The 22,391-nt window shown below is 38.0% G+C and overlaps 1 protein-coding gene across 1 annotated transcript in view; it reads right to left on the bottom strand.

Moving 5' to 3' along the window:
• The window catches only part of SLC25A21 (solute carrier family 25 member 21), a 459,822-nt gene that overhangs the window by 117,983 nt on the left and 319,448 nt on the right, over window positions 1-22,391 (bottom strand). The window contains exon 3 of the mRNA XM_087823557.1: window positions 17,912-17,995. Coding sequence (XP_087679683.1) covers window positions 17,912-17,995 — 84 coding nt within the window. The remainder of the gene's footprint in view (window positions 1-17,911; window positions 17,996-22,391) is intronic.

A 22,391-nucleotide genomic window follows, 5' to 3' on the forward strand; every position in this document is an offset into this window, starting at 1 on the left:
AGCATCCTGAAAATGAGATCCACACACATAAGAGGAGGAAATGAAAGTGTCAGCTTTAAAGCCCTGGTTTGTATTTTGTGGCCCTGAGCAATTTGGAGTTTAAGGAGGAAGACGGGACATTCTGTTCATCTCAGTGGTGTTTCTTATGCGACAAATATGCATAAAAGAGCCCATGCCAAAGTACATTAAGTAGTGTCCCACTATCAAGAAAGAACATCTGAGAAAATGTAAAGGTCACATTGTGAGAAGACTTTAGTGCCCTAGCAGATGTGACCAAGCAATTTAGCTTCTTAATTTTCCATTTATATTCTAAAATTTGCAACTAGCAAGTCAGCCAAAGCAGAACAGTTTCTGTTTCATAAACTTTACCAAGTTAACTTCAGAAAGTTACATAAACTTTCTGGTCTTGGTTGACACATTGATAAAACGGGCAAAATGAAGGTTCCTCACCCATAGGTTGTTTTGAGAATTGAGTTAATATGTATGCAAAGCATTCAGCAAAGTGCCAGGCACCTGGTAAGTTATTATTTTAACTGCTTAAAATGAAATTTAAAAATTTTTATGATTTCTCCTGTAAAAAATATATGTATTATAATTATTTCCGTTCTTATTTAATGAAACAATTACAACACTACTACTACAATTATAGTACCTACTACTGCATAGTAAGATAAAACATGGTCCCTAATATTTAAGAACTTACAAAACTGATTAACACATTACATACCGACAATATAATACATGGGTTGAAAACCCACCTACTGAATTCTTATTTTCTGTTACAGTATTTTTCAAGATTCCCAATCAAGTACTTTTTAAAACAGATTTCATATATCTGGTGAAATTCCCCATGTTTTCTTTTCTTTCTTAAACATATTATATCTTTTAAAGGAATTTCCTGTCTGTTAAACATACCATTATTACATGATCCAGCAATTCCACTTCTGCGTATATACCCAAAATAATAGAAAGCAAGGATTCAAAGAAACTTTTGTATGCATATGTTCATAGTAGCACTGTTCACAACAGCCAAAAGGTGAAAACCACCCCTATGACCATTGACATATAAATGGATAAACAAAATGTGGTGGATACACACAATGGCCTATTAGCCCTAAAAAGGAAGGAAATTCTGACACATGGTACAACATGAATGAACCTTAAAGAAATTATGTTAAGTGAAATAAGCCAGTAATAAAAAGAAAAATACTGTATGATTCCCCTTATATGAGGTACCTGGAGTAGTAAAACGCATAGAGATAGAAAGTAGAATAGTGTTGCCAGGGGCTGGAGGGGGTGGGAGAAATGGGGAGTTAGTGTTTAATGAGTACAGAGTTCAATTTGGGAAGATGAAAGAATTCTGGAGATGGATGGTGGAGATGGTTTCACAACAAAATGAATGTACTTAATGCCACTGAACTGTACACTTAAATGTGGCTAAAATGGTAAATTTTATGTTATGTATATTTTACCAAGATGAAAATTAAATTAAATAGTTCCTGTTTGATAATTCAAAAATTTGAATCACCTATTGTTTCTGTTTCTCTTGATATTCAGTTATTTGGTCTTTTTCCCTCCTAAAGCCCTGTAATTTTATTTTATTGAATTAGGACATTGTGCATAAAGAAAAAAAATCAAAGAGCCTCTGGATGAGGGTATCTTCCTCCAACGAGGAATAAACTTTCTCCCAGCAAACAGATGGAGTAGAGCAGGTCACCTTCATTTTGCTGAGGGTTGGATCTTGGCTTTGGTAGGCCTAAACAATGTGTTTGTTTTCCTCATGTTTCTAGGGCAGAGCCCTTACACTTGAGAGTGAACATCCAGGCTATCAACTGAACACCTGGAGTGTTTGCCAGAATTCTTCTGTCTGACTGGGCTTGAACTCTAACCTTTGTCTCCTCAGCATCATGGGGCTGCTGAAATTTCTGCTCATTTCTGTAGCTCCCCAGCTTCTGTTTTTGTTTTTGTCTTGCTGCTGACATGCAGCTGAGGAGGTGGCAAGTGTCTCAAGGTGAAATTATATATAGATCTTTGGGTTCACTTCTCTCAAGCTTCCCTCTACTCTGGGATTTTTGATCCTTAGGTGTTAGCCATTTAGCAGCCCTGAATGCAAACTCTACCTCCTTTCTTCACCCAAGACTTGGTCTCAACTCCCTCCCCAACCTTTCTCACAAGACTTACCAGAGCCTTTAGGGAAAAAGCCTGACTGAATGTAGAGCTCACTGAGGTGGGCTTCCTGCCCTCAGATTTTGTAGCCCCTCATGAGTTCTGTCTGCTTTACTGGTTCTCTAATGTCTTTAAAAAGTAGTTTTGTGTAGTTTGTACAATATTTATAGTTGTTTTCAGCAGGATGGTTGTTTGTGGTTTCTGGGGCCAAAAGTGTGTTAATATTGACTTTTAAAATTCAATTCTTGATTTGTCTCTGATTCTATTTTAAAGATACATTTGTTTTTACTCTATTTTGTTTTTTTTTATTGACCAGAATATTGATTTTTATTTATACTGTTTTGGGTCCCTGTGCTTATTAAACTCTAGGCAGGCAATGTCTTAGGTACAGTAGTGAAGACAGAGCACATTCTAAACAATCGGGGTAGGCAGATTATTTGCCCTTCACTTGGGTCTTTATCATCCCTTCCACTTTCCCCAACTAAAGCCCCTAAAAGCCATCCAGCAACACTTGTCAGTGGTGAGTCCTCTCAATCTAAACACCATATGCCAAAATCCAACCCTCTACCTTTAGATACCAGTATGATCATGAATGATATTCTATTATCTTCCCGAAGCTGCTACAAAAATGCTATTTTTTGGAGATAGAGACAAATTATTATCTCTAGAGTATGGGTTTTAAAGATATCATGGAGGTAATAAATTTTTCTTCATATTAGCTTTGATTTGACTATATTTATTTTCTGTATTAATGTGGCTAGAATAGCTGAGTATATGAAAAGATCAATCATTCAATTAAATTCAGCAAACCTAAATTGGACAATGATTATACACAAAGAACTGTGTGATACACTTTAGGAGCCCCAAAAATGATTTCATCAGAGTTCCACTTGTAGTTATGAATAATTAACTACAATGTTTACGTACTAATTTACAGTATTATACTGAGTGCTAGCAACACAGTCAAGTAGGTATTATCTCCATATTACAAATGAAGAAACCGAAGTATAATGAGATTAAATAATTTGCCCAAGTTTCCAAACTTATATGTGAGATCTGATCCAGCTATATCTGACTGGGAAGAGATATATTGTCATGGAGAATCAGAGTGCCATATGAAAACAGATGGAGAAAAAATTATTTCCATTTTGGATGATGAGAGAAGGCATCAAAGAGAAGACAGCATATGAGCTGGACATTTGTGAATGACCAGAATTTCCAGAGCTGAAAAAAGGGAAAATAGCATTCTTGGCTGATGAGTATGTACAGAAAAATTATTTAAGGAGTTATAATTGGTCCTGAAAGGCTTGAAAATAAGATGCATGAGATGACTTCAGTTAAGAAAAAGATATGGTGGGATGGTGGGCCCCAAATAAATATGTCAAGGGTTTCAGATTTGCTCTTGTGTATTGCATTACCTAACTACTTCTGTTTAACAAATTTCTTCAACATTTAGTGGCAAAATTTTATTAGCACAGAATTTACATGGGTCAGGAAACTGGGCATGGTTTAGCATGCACCCCTGACTCAAGGTCTCCCATGAGATTGCAGTCAACTATAAGCTGGACCTGAGGTCTTATCTAAAAGCTTGACTGGTGGAGGACTCACTTCTAAGCTCACTTATGTGGCTGTTGGCAGGATTCAGTTCTTTCCATGTTGTTGTTGGACTGAGGTCCTCAGTCCTCATTGGCTACTGGTCAGAGCTACCTTCAGTTCCTTGCCACATGGGTTTCTCCGTAGGGGAGCTTATCTCAAAGCAATGAAAAAGCCAGAAAGCAGGAGAGCAAGAACAGTAAGACAAGGCCACCAAGACAAAAACCAGTCTTTGATGTAGTTTTGTTAAAAGTAACATCTCATCACTTTTACCATATTCTCTTCATTAGAAGAAAATCAATAAGCTTAGTCCATGCGCAAAAATAAGGGATTATACAAGACCATAAATGTAAGAAGGTGAGGATCACTGGGGAGATCGTTGTGGTGGCCTAGCATAGGGATCAATGGGAAATCATCAAAGATCTCTGAATATGCAAGTGGCATAATTTGTCCATCACCTGACATGTATGCCAAAAACTAGAAGGCCATTTGAAATTATTCCTTCTCACTCAAACCCATATCCATTGTTAAATCATCCCAAGGAGTTTAGTTGTCATCCATCATTTTTTCCAATGGTACATAAAATAATAGCGCATCTTACAATCTTCAGTGTTTCAGATTCTAAACAAAAGGACAGGAGGCCTGTGGTGACTTCTGAGAGAGAAGTCTGCAAATATGAGTGAAGTCAAAAGACAGCTCATGGGGATTAAAGAGTGAATGAGTGGCTAAGAAACATTTTCATAGTCTAACACATATTTTATTTTACACATGAAGCTAGATCTCTAGTTACTGATACAGTAGTGTTTTCTACATCTCCAGTTACCCATGGCCAACTATGGTCTGAAATATTAAATAGAAAATCCCAGAAATGAAAATTCCTAAGTTTCAAATTGTGCATCATTCTGAGTAGTGTGATAAAATTTCACAACCCCCCACTCCATCCACCTGGGACATGAATTATCCCTTTGTCCAGTGCACCCACGCTGCATATGCTACCTGCCTGTTGGTTACTTAGTAGGCCTCTTGATTATCAGATTGACTGTCATCCTATGGCAGTGCCTATGTTCAAATAACACTTATTTAACTTAATAACTGCCCCAAAGCACAAGAGTAGTGATGCTGGCAATTCAAATATGACAAAGAAAAGTCATAAATTGCTTCCTTTAAGAAAAAAGGTGAAAGTCCTTGACTTAATAAGGAAAGAAAAAAAATCATATGTTGAGATTGCTAAGAGCTATGGTGAGAATGAATTTTCCATCTGTGAAATTGCCTAATTTATAAATTAAACTTTATCATAGTTATGTATGTATAGGAGAAAACAGTATTAATAAGGCTCAGTACTATCCATAGTTTCAGGCATACTCTGTCACTGTATGTCCTATCACTTAATGGACTGCATCACAATATTCTTTTAATTTTGGTTCCTTTATAAATAGTGCCAACTTCTGGGAGTTTTGTTACTTGGATTATAAAATGCACATTGACCTGTGAACTGAAATTTAAAGGAAACAAATTGGTAATGACACCAGAGCATGTTCTTTTTTTTTTTTTTTTTAAGTTTTTATTGATTTTAGAAAGGGAGGGAGGGAGAGGGAGAGAGAGAGAGAGAAACATCAACTTGGGTATGTGTCCTGACCCAGAATTGAACCCTGTGACCTTTCGGTGCATGGGACATGCTCAACCAACGAGCCACACCAGTCAAGGCTAGAGCATGTTCTTTTCTTTCATTTTGGTTCTTGATTCTTCTAATGTAAGAAAGACTTAATGTAAAGAAATCAAAGAATTCATTCATGTAACATAAACTGACAAACTCTCTTTAACAGTTTCCAAAGCTCATCTCACACTTTGTCTCATTTTTTTGTTACCACTGAGACTGTGTGCTAGGGATTTGTTTTCCTATGAGTTCTCTGTCTTCAAACAGGAGAATTATGAACATAGTGTTTATCAGCAGGAGAGCAAAGATACTGCATACAGCAGGCACCTGCTCTAGATCTTAGTGATCACATATTTCAACATACATAGCAATTAAAAGAGTTTTCACTCCTTCTGACAATTCACCAAAGGAATTTTAGTTAAATGCTTTATCTTGTGTTTCATGCTTCCTGGTTATTATCCAATACTCAAGTTGAGTTAGGCAAAGACATCTACAGGTCAAATAAGTAAGTTTAGTTTATGCATTGAGCCTTAAACTTACACTGAATCCTGTAACTTCTTTTGAAGTCAGCTCTGTCCTAAGGATCATGGGCCTTTATCTTGGTCTCATGGGATGATGGTGCCATACTTCAAAATACATTTTAGTCCAATTTCACTTGCCCAAGATACCATTAAAAAATTATACCTTTGAGCCTGGCCAATGTGGCTGTTGGTTGGGCATCATTCCGTGCACCAGGAGGTTGCCAATTCAATCTCCGGTCAGGGCACATGTCCAGGTTACAGGCTCGATCCTCAGTAGGTGGTGTGCAGGAGGCAGTCAATCGATATGCTCTCACATTGATGTTTCTTTCTCTCTCTCTCCCTCTCCCCTCTCTAAAAATCAATAAACTATTTTTTTAAAAAAATTATACCTTTGTATTCTGTGAGTGCTGGTCTTAGGATCCCATCTATTATTCTGGGAATCTAACTAAATTCTCTTCTGCTGTAGTTTTCTAGTTTGTAGAATGTAACCAACCACATCATCTCTTCCCTACCTCTCCCAAATGCTATTCTGCCAAATGAGATGAGATGTGTGACTGCTTTGAATATGTAATAATGGAAAGAGTGTAAATCTCAGGTGTTGCTTCTATTATTACTAATATCACTGTTAAGTTATTGATAGAGTAGGGAACATGGTATAGGATGCAGAAGATTTCAGATGAGTCCCCACCCCAACAAATACCAGCTGTGAGATGCTGGGCAAGTCCTTTAATATTTTATCAATTTCTTGACTAGAAAACTAGAGTTAATACTCCCTACATTCCTACCTGCCAGCATTCTTGTAAGTATCAGGTGAGGAAACACATGTGGACACACTCTGTAAACAGTAAAGGGCTAAAATGGATAACAATGGTTCAGAATATAATCACTATTATAACAATAATGTCTGAATTTTCTCCTTTCCAAGGCCTGGAGGAAAGGTAAAGCTAACGTCATGAGACTAGACAAAAAATTCAGGATGAGCCATGATAGCAGTGTAACTAAGTGATTAAACAGATTCCTAAGCGGAACTTAGTAAAATTATCATAATTAATACTCATGGATTCTCCAATGGTATCTGACTCATGGGATTTACAAAGAAAATGTAGCCATCTAATCTCTAAGCAATTCAACTAGAATTTAAATACCCGTATGTGTGAATGTGTATGTGTGTACATAACTTCTTATGAGACCTTTAATTTCTGAGGAAAATAAAATGAGATCAAATTTGCATATGGCCAGGAATAGAAGGTCCTACCAAAAAGATAGTATATTGAATGATGTAATTCTACAAAATTAGAGACACTAGATGAAATCAATGATGAAGACAAAAGATTAACTCCTTTAACCTTGCCTATTTCAAATCATGCCTAAGGTACTTTCTATAATAAGAGAATTGGGGAAAGGTGGAAGAGTTTTTAGATTTTCTTTCTCATGCTCATCGGGAAATGTTCAGCTTAATCATCACTAGAAAAAGGACTTTGTTTTTAGTAAAGACATATTCTTTTCCCCGAGGTGACTGTGATTCTAGCCCATCAGAAATCCAGAATGACTCAAAATAAAAGCCTAAAATATTTCCAGTGGGATATCCCCCATTGACTATGGAATCTCCTCACCTCCCATTAACACTCCATAAAACATGGGGAATATCTGCTCCAGCTCTGAACTGAGACACAAACCTCCCCGAAAGACAACTACTTCCATCCAAACAACCGGTCCTCCTTTCCTCCTTGTCAGCACTGCAAGCGGAGAGAGGCTGTGTTTGGTCTCTTAATCAGGCCTTGCTGACGGGCTGACATCCCTGCAAACGTTTTCACTTACTCTTTGGCAACAGTTAAATCCTTGCCAAAGGCCAGTCAGTAATTCAGAAATCACTGTTAGTGAGGGGCTGGGGGAGTCGGAGTGTGACTGTCAGCTAGCAATCTGTGGTGATGACAGGAGGGAAATCTAGGAGCTGAAACCATTTTAAAGGTCACTCTGTGGGCAGAACTGAAGACCTCTGATTTAGAAAAGGAAACAGAACTCTGGGGCACTGAAGCACCGAGGACACGGCTTTCTGAGCACTCTGGAAATTCATTATCCACTCCTTGGTTGTAAAAACTATTTACAGCCAACACAGCTTTAATCAAAAACTATTTGCCATAGTAGTGCTGTAAAATAATCTGATAAAACAGAAATGCCAAATCATGCACCAATAGTTTAATTGCCTGACTTAAAAAAATATTGGAATAAGCTACTGTCCATGCTTCTTCAACAGTCTTCCTCCTTACCCTTCAGCCTTTCATTTTCAATTGTGAATGGCTAAATAATCAGAGTTTAAAGTTCTTAGCAACATAGCATACGCTTTCTGTGAAAAGCAATTATATATATCTTATGACTGAAAATTTGTGAGAATAATACACGAAAGCATTGATAAACCAGTTTTAAAAGGAACACAGATTATACAAGAAAAATAATAGTAAGCCCATGCCTGAATTGTGATCACCTTTATTCTCTCTTCTCAAAACAGGAGAAGACTTGGAAGGAGAAATGGCTTCAGTCTACTGGACGCTGTACATGTTCTCCACCCGGGCCCCTCGCGCTGAGACCTGCCAGACAGATTTGCTGTCGTTTATTCTCCAAATTCTCACCTTTTCTTTTCTTTCCTGGTTTCCTCTTTCTCCCCTAGCTAATGAGGACACTTGTGCCCTCATTCAGAAGCCTAGGTAGGCCAGGGCTGAACTCTGTAGTGTGGGAGCAAGTGCTTTCCTTCTCCTCCTCACATAACAAAGGAGCAGGGATGTAATGTATAGCATGGTGACTAGAGTTACCAATACTTTATTGTATACTTGATAGTAATAAAGGGAGTAGATCTTAAATGTTCTCACCACACACACACACACACACACACACACACAAAATGGTAATTATTTGAAGTGAAAGAGGTATTGGCCAACTCTGTTGTGGTAATTATTTCTCAATACAGAGTGTCCCAAAAAAATGTATACACACTTTAATAGCTGATAGCTCAATTTTGAAAATGAAATATATTTTAATGAACACTGCCTTTATAATTATTTAAATAGTGTATATACTTTTTTGGGATACCCTATATATGTGTGTGTATCAAATCATCACATTGTACACCTTAAACTTACACAATGTTTTATGTCAATTATATTTCAATAAAGCTGGAAACGAAACAAAATGAGAGTACTCAAGGGAGGTCCAGTAGGTCGCAGGAAGGGCCTCTTTGGTAAAACAAAAAAGAAGGGAGACAAGGTACTCAAGGCACCAGAAACTCAGCACAGAAGCCACAGTGCACATCTGGCACCCACCGAAGAGTGAATTCACTTGGGCAAACCCGGCTTGCAAACCCAGTCAACAGCCAATGATCGACACGCACTTGATGTACACTGCAGAATATCTGTTTAAGGTCCTGCGGTACATTCTGTAATTATGTACCGGAGTGAAAACTCCATTGTTTAAGGGGCAGTGAGTCCACAGTGACCCATGACTCAGCTGTATGTGAACTTCACTGGATCTATAGGCAGATAAGAGGGACCAGCCTCAGGATCCGGGGAACAGCAATGCTGAGAACCACTCGCTCACTTCAGTTTGAAAATGCAAGGTAGATGAGCTGGTTTCTGTTGGATGCTGAAGTGGGTAGAAAGAAAAAGCAGCAGTGACACCCCTGGGCCTTGTGAAGTTGGAACTTGGTTTAGGTTGTGCAGCTGCTGATTGCTCAAATAACCAACATAGCTGGCCATGGGTTAGGATTAGCACACCCCTGCTTCTCCTCACTTCCATGTGACTACTTTCCAGAGACTACTTTACTCAGGGGAGTTTCTATAAGGGTCATTCTTTTTATTTCAGAATGGTTTTCAAAATCACTTGGCCATGTTAAATTACACACACCACTTTTAAAAAAGTAGATCCACTAAGACACCAAATTAAGCCAAAGATCTTAGAGTGATTTCACCTATAAAAAGAAAATGTCCAAATCTTACCAGGTTGTTGCTGATTTTGAGTTGTAGACGCCCCACTTCCTTTGTCTGCGTCAAAAGCCACTCATTCCCCTTCTTAATGAAAACAAGAGGGAGTGATTATACCTCCTGGGGCTGTGCCATTTATGCTGTCTGAAAGGCACTTGAATGAGTGGCACATTATCTCACACATCTGGAGTTTACCAAATTAGCCAATTATGCTGGAGCTCATAAAACTAGGCTTTAAATGTCATTTAACTAGAAAATATTATAATCACCAAGTGGTCTGATTGTAAGATGATACTTGGGGCAGCATCAGTGGTTACAGAAAACAAATCGTGAAACAAAACACAATTCAAATACCCCCCAAATGCAACCACATATTTTCTACTTTCTGAAGAACACCGTATTCCTGAAGGCACCAGCAATCAACATGTTTCTCATTTGAAACTAAGTTTAATCTGACCTAGTTGTTTCCTAGTTATTTGCCTTGGGCAAACCAATGCCCAAGAATTTTTCTCAGAAGAAAGCTAAGGAGCATATGGGATGAGAGTAGACTGATGGAAAACCATGAACTTTTCAGAGGTATGGAGCTATCTGCAAGGGATGGAGCAATGATCAGAGTAAGTCTTGAGTTGTTAGAGGTTTGTGGTAATGCCCCAGAATCAACAAGATTTGGTTGACTGAACATGTACTGGCCTCTCAGAGCTTTCAGACTTCACTTGAAGGAAGAGATAAAAGCTACTCTGAATTGCTATGTGATTTGAGGGAAGGTATATATCAAAGGTATTTAAAAATTGGGGTTTCTCAGCCACTATTTCCACACTGTCAAAATAACAAAATTTGGTGTTTAGTAAAGGGTGGTATAGTGTAATGAAAAAATGGTCCCTCACTAATATCTGGGTGACTTTGGGCAAGTTATTTATTTCTCAGGTCTTCAGTTACCTCATACAAAAGACAGACATAATGATGCTGTGTTGAGTTGAGAACAATGCAGTGTTGAGAATAATGAATGAAAAAGTCCCAAGCATAGTGCCTGTATGTGGAGAAAACAAATATTAGTTTCTTGTCCTTACATACGTCACTAGACTAATCTTAAGTTCTGTTTAACACTTTATTTCAGGAAGAATGGCCACTAGGCACTTGCAGGGGAGGAAGAGGAAGAGGGTGGACAGTCCTGGTTTTTATTAGCATAGTTATAGTCCTCTCACCCATCTGGGAACATCTCAGTCACTTGCTTTATTGCAAGGACAAGTAAGAAAGAGTCTAGAAAACATCCATGAGACACTCTGAGGCAAGCAGAAGTGAGGCACGATGCATGGACACACGGCAAACAGAGATACCAGCCACTCTTTCTTGGGAGAGTACAGAACAAACCTTATTGGTTTTAAAGGCACCTCATCAACCAAGATAAACCTTTGTGTCTTTTTGAGCTCACAATTAGAATAGATGGACCTGTTAGTTTATTTTTGTCAAACAAGAGAAAGATGAATCATGGTGATGATGGAGGTACTCTCAACAGTGACAAATTCCTTTCCTCTGAGTTCTCTCTTCTTTTTTAGAAAAAACAGTGATGGCCTCTTTGGTAAAAGCTAACTAAATATGGTGATTTATACTATAGAAATTCTTACTCAGAATTTGGAAAGTATTTGTTTCGGACTTAAGTTAATTTCACCTCTGTAAAGCTGGTGGAAAAACTATGTCTTTAATGAAAGTACAACGTATTTATGCTTTTAGAAGAAAAAGAACCTTGGGAACAGTAAGGGTTTTGGACGCTGCTCACTGAGCTACTGTCTCTTGAAAACGTGAATTCTGGGCAGAGAGGTAGGAAAATGCATCTCTAAGAACCACCACTGCGCTTTCTTACAGAAGGAAGTGGTGTGTCTGTGCAGATTCTAAGTGTCTTAACAAAGTTTACTGTTTTCAAACAACAGAAAAGGACTAGCTTTCAAGACCTTTAAATTGGGGGAGATAGAAAAAAACCAAGAGCTACGAATTCTCTTAAGTATGCTAAGAGTCAAATGGATTAGTGCGATGTTCCTTGCAGACCACATACCGAACTGGCCTCTCTGCACCTGAGTGAGAATATCTTTTGTACTCTAAAAGCTAATAAGAAAATCAAGAGGAACTGCTTTTGCTCGGAAAAAAATTCAACACAGTATGTGTTTAAAGGTTTCTTTTCTTCTTTTTTTTTTTTAACCTAAGGCCATGAAATGCTCTTACTCTGTATCAAAAATAACAGGCAGCTTTTTCTTTTACAAATATTTCCATCTCTAGGAGTGGAGCATTCTGGCTTTTGGCTAACAACATGTCCAGATCTAACGGCAGTACAGAAAGAATGTCAATTTGCTCTAGAAGCAATTAGATGTACACTCTAGGAAAAAGCCAATTTTACTATGCAAGGACCACACATCAAGTATGTTTGTTTTAGTACTTGATATCAAAGCAGAAACATCAAATTCTTCCTAAAACACACATGAAATGAAGAGCCCGGTGAAGGAACTCCCACATCCAATTCAGAGATATCTGTTACAGTTTACAGAACTTGGCAAAGCTGACACTACTGTTTTACTGGAACGGGACATATTTATCGATTATGTAATACACTATGACTTCTTTATATATATATTTTGGGTAAAATGAACCTAGTTTTGATCTTAATTGTTATGGAACAGGTACACTGTCAATGTATGGCACTTAGGTATCACACCACCAGTGTAACAGCAAGAACTTGCCAATCTATGTCACTAGGGGACCTCCAAATATTAATCAGGCACCAAGATCATTATCGTAACTTCAGAGGGGGTGGTCTATAGCAAGAATTATCATTTCTGTTTCATTTTGCATCATTATGATGTTGGTGTGACGACATTCATTCATTTGTTAATTGCGCACTTACTCTCTCTACTCAGTGCCAAATACAGGCATCAGGAATACAGAGTGAAATGAGACATGCCCCCTAGGGAAATACATTCTCAGGGTGGGGAGGGGAGACAGAAAGTGAGCACAATAAATCAGGGTGATGCACACTATATTTTATATAGCATATGTATATAAAGAAAGCAAGACCCATAAAGTAAGCATGTGGTAGAGACAAGATGATCAGAGAGGGTGAAACCTGAGGGCACCCTGGAATGAACAGCAGTAGTTTCTTGTGCGGATTAAGGGGTTGATCCTCCAGGAATAAGGAAGAGCATGCAAAGCCATGAGAGTGTGAGATACCAGAGGCTGAAACATTTGCTATTCCTAGAGCAGATCTGTGTGTGAGAAATGAGCCTGGAGAAGAAGGGATGTTGTATTAGAAGGGCTCTGCACACCATTATAGAGTTTAACTTTATACTGCAGGGCATATCTTTACATATTCCTCAAATACTCTAATGATAAAATAATGAAAATAGTAAGATACTGACATAGAGATAAATTAGTGAGACAGAACAGGAAATGAAGGAACAGAATAGAAAAATTAGATAATATGTGAACATTTAATACATGAAAAAACTAACACTTCCATTTAGTGAGTAAAGGATAGATTTTCAACAAGTGGTGTTTAGACAACTGACTAACCATTTGAAAATAAAATTCAATTCCTATCTACCACACTGAACATGAAAAAAAATTCTTATGTAGATTAAAGATTTAAGTGTAAAAAGTACCATAAGAAAATGCTTATAATCTTGGGGATTAGGAGATGTCTTTCTTTTTAAATTTGACATCAAGATCAGATATAACAAAATAAAACAGACAGGTATAATCACAAAATCACAATCTTTAAAAAGTACAATGTTTGAAAGGTATAAAGCATTACATAGTTGTAAGGCAAATGATAAGTTAGATAAAATATTTACATTCTATGTAATAGTCAAGAGATTAGCACCTATAACAATATACTGAACTCCTACAAATCAATAAAAAAATCTAATCTAAGAAAAATGGGCAAAGGGCATAAATAAGCAATTCATAAAATAAATGATACTTCATGATATAAAAGTATTCTCAATTCCCATTACATCAAGGGAATACTACTAAAATAGTTTTGTTTTTCACCTATTAGGTTATAAACAAGAGATGCATGTGAGTGACAGATATCCCAAATAATGGTTAATAATGTCCAGCATTTGAGAGGGTGTGAAAAATAAGAACTCTTAAACACTAAAGGTGTAAAATTGTAACATCTGATTCTGTAAATTCATAACTTTATTTTGTAGAAATATATACATATGTACACAAATAGGCAAAACTAGTATAAGAATATTTATTGCACTGTTGCTTATAATAGTGAAAATCTGAAAACAACCTAATGTTTCACAAAAAGGATTAATTTAATAAATTGCAGCAGGTAGATAAATAAATTACTATGCTATTGTTAAAAAGAATGTGCTGGACTTCCAGTCAAGATGGTGGCATCTCCCACAACCACATCAAAATTTACAACTAAAATACAGAAAAAACACCATCTAGAACCACCTGAAATCTAAAGGCACAGAAGTCCTACAACCAGGGAATTAAAGAAGCAGCACATGGAGACTGGTAAAAAGGGTGGAAACGCAGGGCTGAATTGTGGAATAGGTTGGTCCCACACCCACATGTGGTAGTTTAAAATCAGGAGTGATATCTTGGCTGTAGAGGTCCCCCCTGGGGATCAAGGGGTCCCCCCTGAGGAGCCAGGGGTCCCAGCCACACATCAGACCCCCAGCCTAGGGTTCCAGTGCCAGGAAGAGAAGTACCCAGAACTCCTGGTTGTAAAAAACAGGGGGAATGTGGCTGAGGCTGCTGGCCCCAGGCAGATCCTCTTAAAGGGCCCACATATGGACTTACTCAGACTCACTTCCTCTGAGCTCCAGCAATGGGGCAGCAGCTTGAAAGGAACCTAGACCATTCAGGGAGGACCTAACTTGTCTGGATTTAGGGTGAGAGCTCCAGGGGCAGCTTTCTCTCAGACAGAAGTGTTGGCAGAGGCCATTGCTCCTTTGACAAAGCCCTCCCTGCCACAGAGCCCACAGGAGGCACCATATCTGAATCTCCATTGACCTGGCTCACACTTTTTGCCCTGCCCTGTAGGATGAGACCCCACCCTCCTTGCAAGCTCATCCAAGCCATTTCCAGTGACTTTTCCAAACAACTAGCCTCTCTTGTCCCATGCTTCAAACCTTCCTAAAATCTCTCAAACAAGCAGCAACTGCATCAGCATGCCCTGTACCTCTCAATAAGTGGCCCCAGGCCCAGCCCTAGCAGCACCCCCCTGCCAGTTCACAGCTTGGCCTCTCCTGGGTACCTCCAAGCTCAACACAAGTAGCAGCCATTTGCAGATTGCTCTGTAGCTCATACTGGGTGGCCCTGGGCAGGGCACAGGCAGAAGCTGACTTTGCACCTCCCAAGAGGCCGAGAGCCAGTGCACTTCATGGTTAGCTTCGACCACGCTGGAATACAACCTTACCACCCCCACGAGTGACACACTAAAGGGGTAGACTTGGTGAGCACCAAAGCCACACTGAAGCAAGTCCTGCTCCACAGGGTTGGCTCCTGCACAGCAGCTCTTCTGCTGTAGTTGCAGCCGATCCTCACAACTGATTAGCCTGGGAATCATTTCCTCTGGGTGACGCCAAAATAAATTAGGGCTCAACTACCATAGGACAGTGTGAACAGCTTACACAGGGGTGCGCCTGGAGTGCCCAGCTCAGGTAACTGGGGAGGTTGAGCTATTGGACCCTACAGGACACCTACTACACAAGGCTGCTCTACCAAGTACGGGAGACATAGCAGATCTACCTAATACCTAGAAACAAACACAGGGAAGCAGCCAAAATGTGAAGACAAAGAAACATGTCACAAATGAAAGAGCAGGAGAAATCTCCAGAAAAAGAACTAAATGAAATGGAAGCAAGCAAACTACCAGATATAGAGTTCAAAACAATGGTTATAAGGATGCTCAAGGAGTTTACTGATAATTTTAAGAAACATCAACAACATAAAAAAGGACCAGTCAGAAATGAAGGATACACTAACAGAAACAAAGAATAATTTGCAGGGGATCAACAGTAGAGGACAATGAGAATCAAGTCAAGAATTTGGAATATAAGGAAGCAAAAACCAACCAATCATAACAGCAATAAGAAAAGAGAATCCAAAAATATGAAGATAGTGTAAGGAGCTTCTGGGACAACTTCAAGCAATATTTGCATCATGGGGATACCAGAAGGAGAAGAGAGGGAGTGAAATTTTGAAAATTTATTTGAAAAAGTAATGACAGAAAACTTTCCTAATCTGGTGAAGGAAATAGACACACAAGTCCAGGAAGCACAGAGAGTCCCAAACAAGATGAATCCAAAGAGGCCCACACCAAGACACATCATAATTAAAATGCCAAAGGTTAAAGACAAAGAGAAGAATCTTAAAAGCAGCAAGAGAAAAGCAATTCGTTACCTACAAGGAAACTCCCATAAGACCGTCAGCTGATTTCTCAACAGAAACCTTGCAGGCCAGAAGGGAGTGGCAAGAAACATTCAAAGTGATGAAAAGCAAAGACCTACAACCAAGATTACTCTACTCAGCAAAGCTATCACTTAGAACTGAAGGTCAGATGAAGAGCTGCCCAGAGAAGAAAAAGCTAAAGGAGTTCATCACCACCAAACTAGTATTATGTGAAATATTAAAGGGTTTTCTTTAAGGAAAAGGAGAAGGAGGAGGAGGAGAAGAAAGATCAAGAATATGAACAATAAAATGGCCATAAATACATATCTATCAACAATTGAATCTAAAAATAAAAATAAACAAACAAAACAGAAACAGACTCATAGATACACAGAACATTTTGAAGGTTGCCAGATGAGAGGGGGTATGAGGGGTGGGTGAGAAGGTGAAGGGATTAAAAAGTACAAATTAGTAGTTATAGGGTAGTCATGGGAGTGTAAAGTACAGCATAGAGAATATAGTCAATAATATTCTAATAACTATGTATGGTGTCCGATGGGTATGAGATTTTTTGGAATGATCACTTAATAAGTTTTATAATGTCTAATCACTGGGGTGTACACCTGAAACTAATATAATATTGTATGTCAACTCTAACCGAAAAAATAAAAAATAATGATTAAAAAAAGAATATACTGTCATGGGAAGATGTCTATGATATATATTTAACTGAAATAAGCAATTAGCAGAACAATATCCACAGTGCAATCTGCCAAGAGAGGTAGTGAACTACAGCAGTTAGGAGCACAGGCTTTGAGCTCAAGCAGACCTAGATTTGAGTCCCTAATCTATCTACTGCTTACCAGACATGTGAAAATTACTAACTTTTCTGAGTCTTGGTTTCTTCATGTGTCCACCTGGAACGGATCCTAATAGGATCTACCTCACGATGTTGTAAGGAGAATTCCTAATACATAGTGAGGCTAAATATACTAGTTATTATTATTACTGTTTTTGTATTACATTTTTGTATAATTATTTTCAACCAATTCTCTTATGAAAACAACTCAAAAAGCAAATTGAATAACCTTTGGAAGATTGTGCTGGATAAAGTCTTTAATAGAATCTATATATCAAATACAGTTTTAACTTATATAACAAAAATATTCTCTTTATTTGTTCATCTAATAAGATAATAAATTTGACACAGCAATTTCTGACATAGATCAGTCTTGATTGAATATTTGTAGCCACAATGCAAACAAGGGCCACATTTGGGCAACATACTTAAGAATCAAAATAAGAAACTGTTGTGTTACATTTACATAGACCTAGTTATTGAGAACTCTAAAAAGCCTTCATGGCACAAATTAGAAATTGTCCTCTAGTCATCAAACTGATTATTAATATTCTTTTTATGGTAGTTTCTATTGTATATACATTTAATTTTCAATCATATCAAGAATGACATAAAAACGTAAGGAGGCACTCCTTTAAATATTTTCCCCTAATAAGACTAGGAAAATATCTCATTCAAAATGAGAAAATGTGTTATGCAGTAATATATTTAAATGCTTATATCAACATATATAAAGAGCCATACATACCCTTCTGTTTGGAAAATTGTTCGAAAGCTGTCTCCTAAGCTTTTATAACTGTTTGGATCAGTTGAACATCTCTGAATCTGGAACCTAAAAGCAAAATAAATTTAAAAATCCAAGTTACTAATTTTGCCAAATGGTTTTTCTCATTTTTCAAAGCCTTAGGAAACTCAACTTTTTCGGGTTAATCCAAAATATTCTTTTTTTTGTTATAGATTTTATTGATTTATTTTTATATAGCCTTTACCTTATTTTTGTAACCTTTAAAATTATTATATTTCTCTGTACTTTATTAGAAACTTGTAGAAAGAGTTTTCCCCCAGTCTGTTGGTTAGCCAGACAGATGCACCCTGAGGCATTTATGCTTTTTACTTTTGTGAAAAGCATACACAGATGTCATCGATTGTTTTAATGTGTAATTCAGAAATCTGAAGATGCATATGAAACAAAGCAGCTCTATTTCTTATCTTAATTAGTGCTCTTTGATGGTAATTTAATACAAAGGTTAAAAATACAGAGCAGCTAATATGGCCTAACTTTGATCCTGATTGTGAGTTTGGAATTCATTTTGGCAGACAGGAGCCTGTGCTTAGAGCGAGAGCGGTGCTGTATTGTGATACAGTTTGCTCTCGCTACTTCATGACGGAGCAGTTGGTCACTGAGGGTAGCTCAGGCTGCCTGGATCTTTACAGAAATACAATGCTCTGCATACAGTTGGTGCTCCATAAAAATGTGTCCCATTTTAGAATGCTAAATTTCTTCTTCTTCTTCTCTTTGGGTATAATCATGCATCTCAGATTTCTAACCTTCAAAACATGGAAGTTTTCAATAGGAGGGTCTTAACTTCTTCATTTTATATTTTAACCTGTGGTTTGTTTCTAAAGACATTTATGACAAGTGCTCTCATTTCCTGACATCCCAGTTGTTCTCTGCTTTCAGGTTTCTTTAGTCTGTCTACTCCTTGTGTTTAAGTTCCTTGTCCTAATTCTGAATTAAGGTCCTTCTCCCTTCTGTACTTTCCTCCACAATTTTACCAAGCATTTAAAAAAAGAATTTTCAAAATCCTTTTATTGTCTATTTTGAGATGTTTTTCTCAGATTGTTGGATTTATAATAGGAACACAACTTCTACCTCTAAGAGTGATTTATTTTGTAGTTCTAGACCCCAGGGAATTATGCTAAAAACTGACACACATATCACAGAAAAGAGTGAATAATTTACTTTGATTGAAGCAGTTGGGCATATGAACAAAACAAGTATATGATAAGACTGGAAAGGGAGGCTGGCTTACACATGATTTTGTAAAGGGGAGATTTGTTGAATGTGATTGATTGTTTAGGAGACTAGCTATTCTGAAAGGAGGGAGTTAATTCTTCCACCATAGTGCTCGGCACATATAAATCCCTAAAAAATATTTATTGCCTGAATGGTTGAATTGGAATGACAGATGGAGGGCAGAACATGAACCAATACAATAGTCTAGGTAAAGATAATAATGTCAGAATATGAATGGCAGCAACAAAAATGTAATGAAAGGGATGAACTTATTGGGCAATCCTTTTTCTTTTTAAATAAATGGGTTTTTAAAAATTATACATTCAACATGACCACCTATTGATCCTCTTCAACCCAGCAAGTAATATTCCACAACCCTAGACCTACTATTGTCAAAGCTTAAAATGTCATAGATATTCATCTTTACAATGGTTTTGCTCATCAAACTTATTGCTCTAGTAGCATGATCATTTTTAGAAGGTTAGTTTCTAGGCAAGAACTATATCTCTACAATTTAAATTGCATGGAGCTTATCAGAAGCTCATTTAAACTAGTCTGGATCCAGAGGTGCATCTGGTGTGTAGAATCACTGGCCCAGAAGACTCAGTAAGCAGTTCTGTGTAGAATCAAGAACATGATTTGATGGTCAGGTAGAGGGACCATGTTTGGTGTTTCTGGAATTCTGCATGTAGATGAGATAACAGAATCTCCATTTCTGTATTTGCATATTTGTAACCTATATTCATTGCCGAGTATGAAACATTTTCTTATGTCTAGTTAGGAAGCTGAAGACTCTAACTGTTCTTTTAAGAAAATAACTTAAAATAGTTTTAAATATTATATATTATAAAAGCATTACATGCTAATAGGTTTTTCTCATAATATTTTATTAGTTTTTATTAAATTTGTTTACCTCTATCAAATTTCTTTCTAGATGCTTTTCTTCCAAATTACCAAGTATTTTAAAAATATTTGCCATATAAAATAAGATACTACTACAGGTTTTATAAAAACCCAGGATGTTATTTCTCAAGAAGCACAAATAAATAAATGAGATAAAATAATGAACAATATAAGGAAAAATAGCCAAAATGTCAAGTAGCATCAGCAACACGTTGTCCAGGTGTTCATCCGAGGGAGCAATTACTGCTTCCTGAGGAGGACCAGGAAGGATTTCAGGAAGGAGAAGGGATTTGAGCTGGTCCTGTAGGATTCAGCGAGGCGAAAGCAGAAGCCAGGAGAAAGCATTTCAGGTGGGGAACTGAGAGAAACAAAGGCCAGTGGGGAAAAGCTGTCCTTTTGGGAGAAGTGAAGGAAAAGATCCCCACCATGGCCACTTCCTGAATTTCCTTTAGGACAGGTGTCACAGCACACTGCTGGTGGCATTCAGCTGCTCAGGGTGGGTGGAGACCTGAGAGGGTTAGAGGAGGGTATTTATGAGATAAAAGTCAAAGCACTATATAGGTCATTGGACTTTCCTGTTCCTCAGCTGAGCACTTCAGCTAACTCCACATGGCTATTTCACAGTTACGTGCTTCTGGTCCTAGGAGGGGCTGTGAGAGTCAGCAGAGGGACCCAAGCAATGACTGGAAAATTTCCTGAGGGGTAGACTTCGGCTTTGCCTGTGATGTCCCCATGCTAGGGTAAGGCAGGTCTTCTGTCAGCTTAAGCAAAGATGAATACAGAATACTGTAGTTATTTCATCATTAACTTGTTATCTAACCTGGCCATTGAAGTCTAGGCACTTCACTCACTAGTTGCAATTTCTTTTTTCAGAATGTGACAGATGGCATTTCCAATCCACGATTTATTAAGTTGATAGGAGTTCTTGAACATTTACTATATGTCAGGCACTCCACTATTTGAGGCATTACAAAGAAGTAAGACACAATCCTGCCCTTTAGAAGCTTATAGTTAGGTAGGTGAGGGAGTTAGGTGCAAACAGATGGTTACTATATGCAAGGAATAATGTTTAGGAATAGAGTTTCAGAGTATCAGATGTCAACCAATGAGTTTTATTGACAGTAGACACTAGACACTAGATTCACTCTTAGTGGAGATGATCTCTTATATATGGGTTGACTGTGGCTGACAGAAAACAGCTTGACGTAGAGATGCTGGAGGAAAGAGGGAAAACTGGAGGGGGAGGGATATCTTTGGGTTAAATATCTGTGATTAAGTTTTACCCATCCACATTAGAACAGGCAACAAAGACAGTCAGTGGAATCCTTGAGGAGTGTTCCATTTAGACGCTGACTGTCTGATGAGTGATGCTATGTTAATTACAAACAGGAGTGGCAACATCAAAGCATCATTACGTGAGGAGAGAACACAACTGTCTTGTCGAGCAATGTGAGAGGACGGAGAGGCATGGGAAACAGTAATTCCTCAGTAAGATCTCCCCACCACTCTTTACTGCTAAAGCAGCCGGAGGTCCCATTAAACAGGCTAAGGCAAGAATAGCCGACTCTTCCACTGCGCATCTCACATGCTGCGTGTCTACACTGCAGAGAAAGTACATGCAGTATTTAGTTCCACTACACATGACTTATTGTGATCACAGAGTTATCAGTTCTTCTAAGGAATCTGTTTCAAGTTGATATAATTACAGTGCATTTTGGTCAATCATGTAAAACAGCAATTTCCTTCTTCCTCTCCACTACATTTCAGCAACTTAAAAGGTCTCTCCTTCTCGGATTGAAGTTCTACATCAGCATTTTCCAAGCTACATTCTGTGTTAACAAATTCTCTGTACGCTTGGGAAGACAGTTTTCCAGTTACGTAATATAACTCTTTGTAAAATTACAAAGGCAAAGCCATACTACTCTTGATTGTATTTAGAAGAAAAGGTTGAATCTTTCCATGGTCCTAAGAAAGCAGCTTACATATATCTGGAATCTCCATCTGGGTAACTTCTTTAATTAGAAGGAAATATTGCTGCCAAACTGGCAAGTTGGACAAGGAAGTATAACACTCGAGAAATAGTCAGTGACTAACATCCGGTCAGAATGAAACACAAGGGAAAGGAGTGTGGCCCAAGCCCTCTGCTCCATTGCCCAGTAGCCAACAACCCCATCATCTGAGATGCCAGGGGACAAAATACTGCACACCATATAAATGGAAGGGAACTGCCCTATCAGGTCAAGGAAGGGCTGCTCAATGTTCACAAAAATACATTTTTAAAAGTCAAAGAATGATCTCACTCACTAAA

This window comes from Miniopterus natalensis, chromosome 1 (genome assembly GCF_054644295.1).
Source record: "Miniopterus natalensis isolate mMinNat1 chromosome 1, mMinNat1.hap1, whole genome shotgun sequence".
NCBI classification, from domain to species: Eukaryota; Metazoa; Chordata; class Mammalia; order Chiroptera; family Miniopteridae; genus Miniopterus; species Miniopterus natalensis.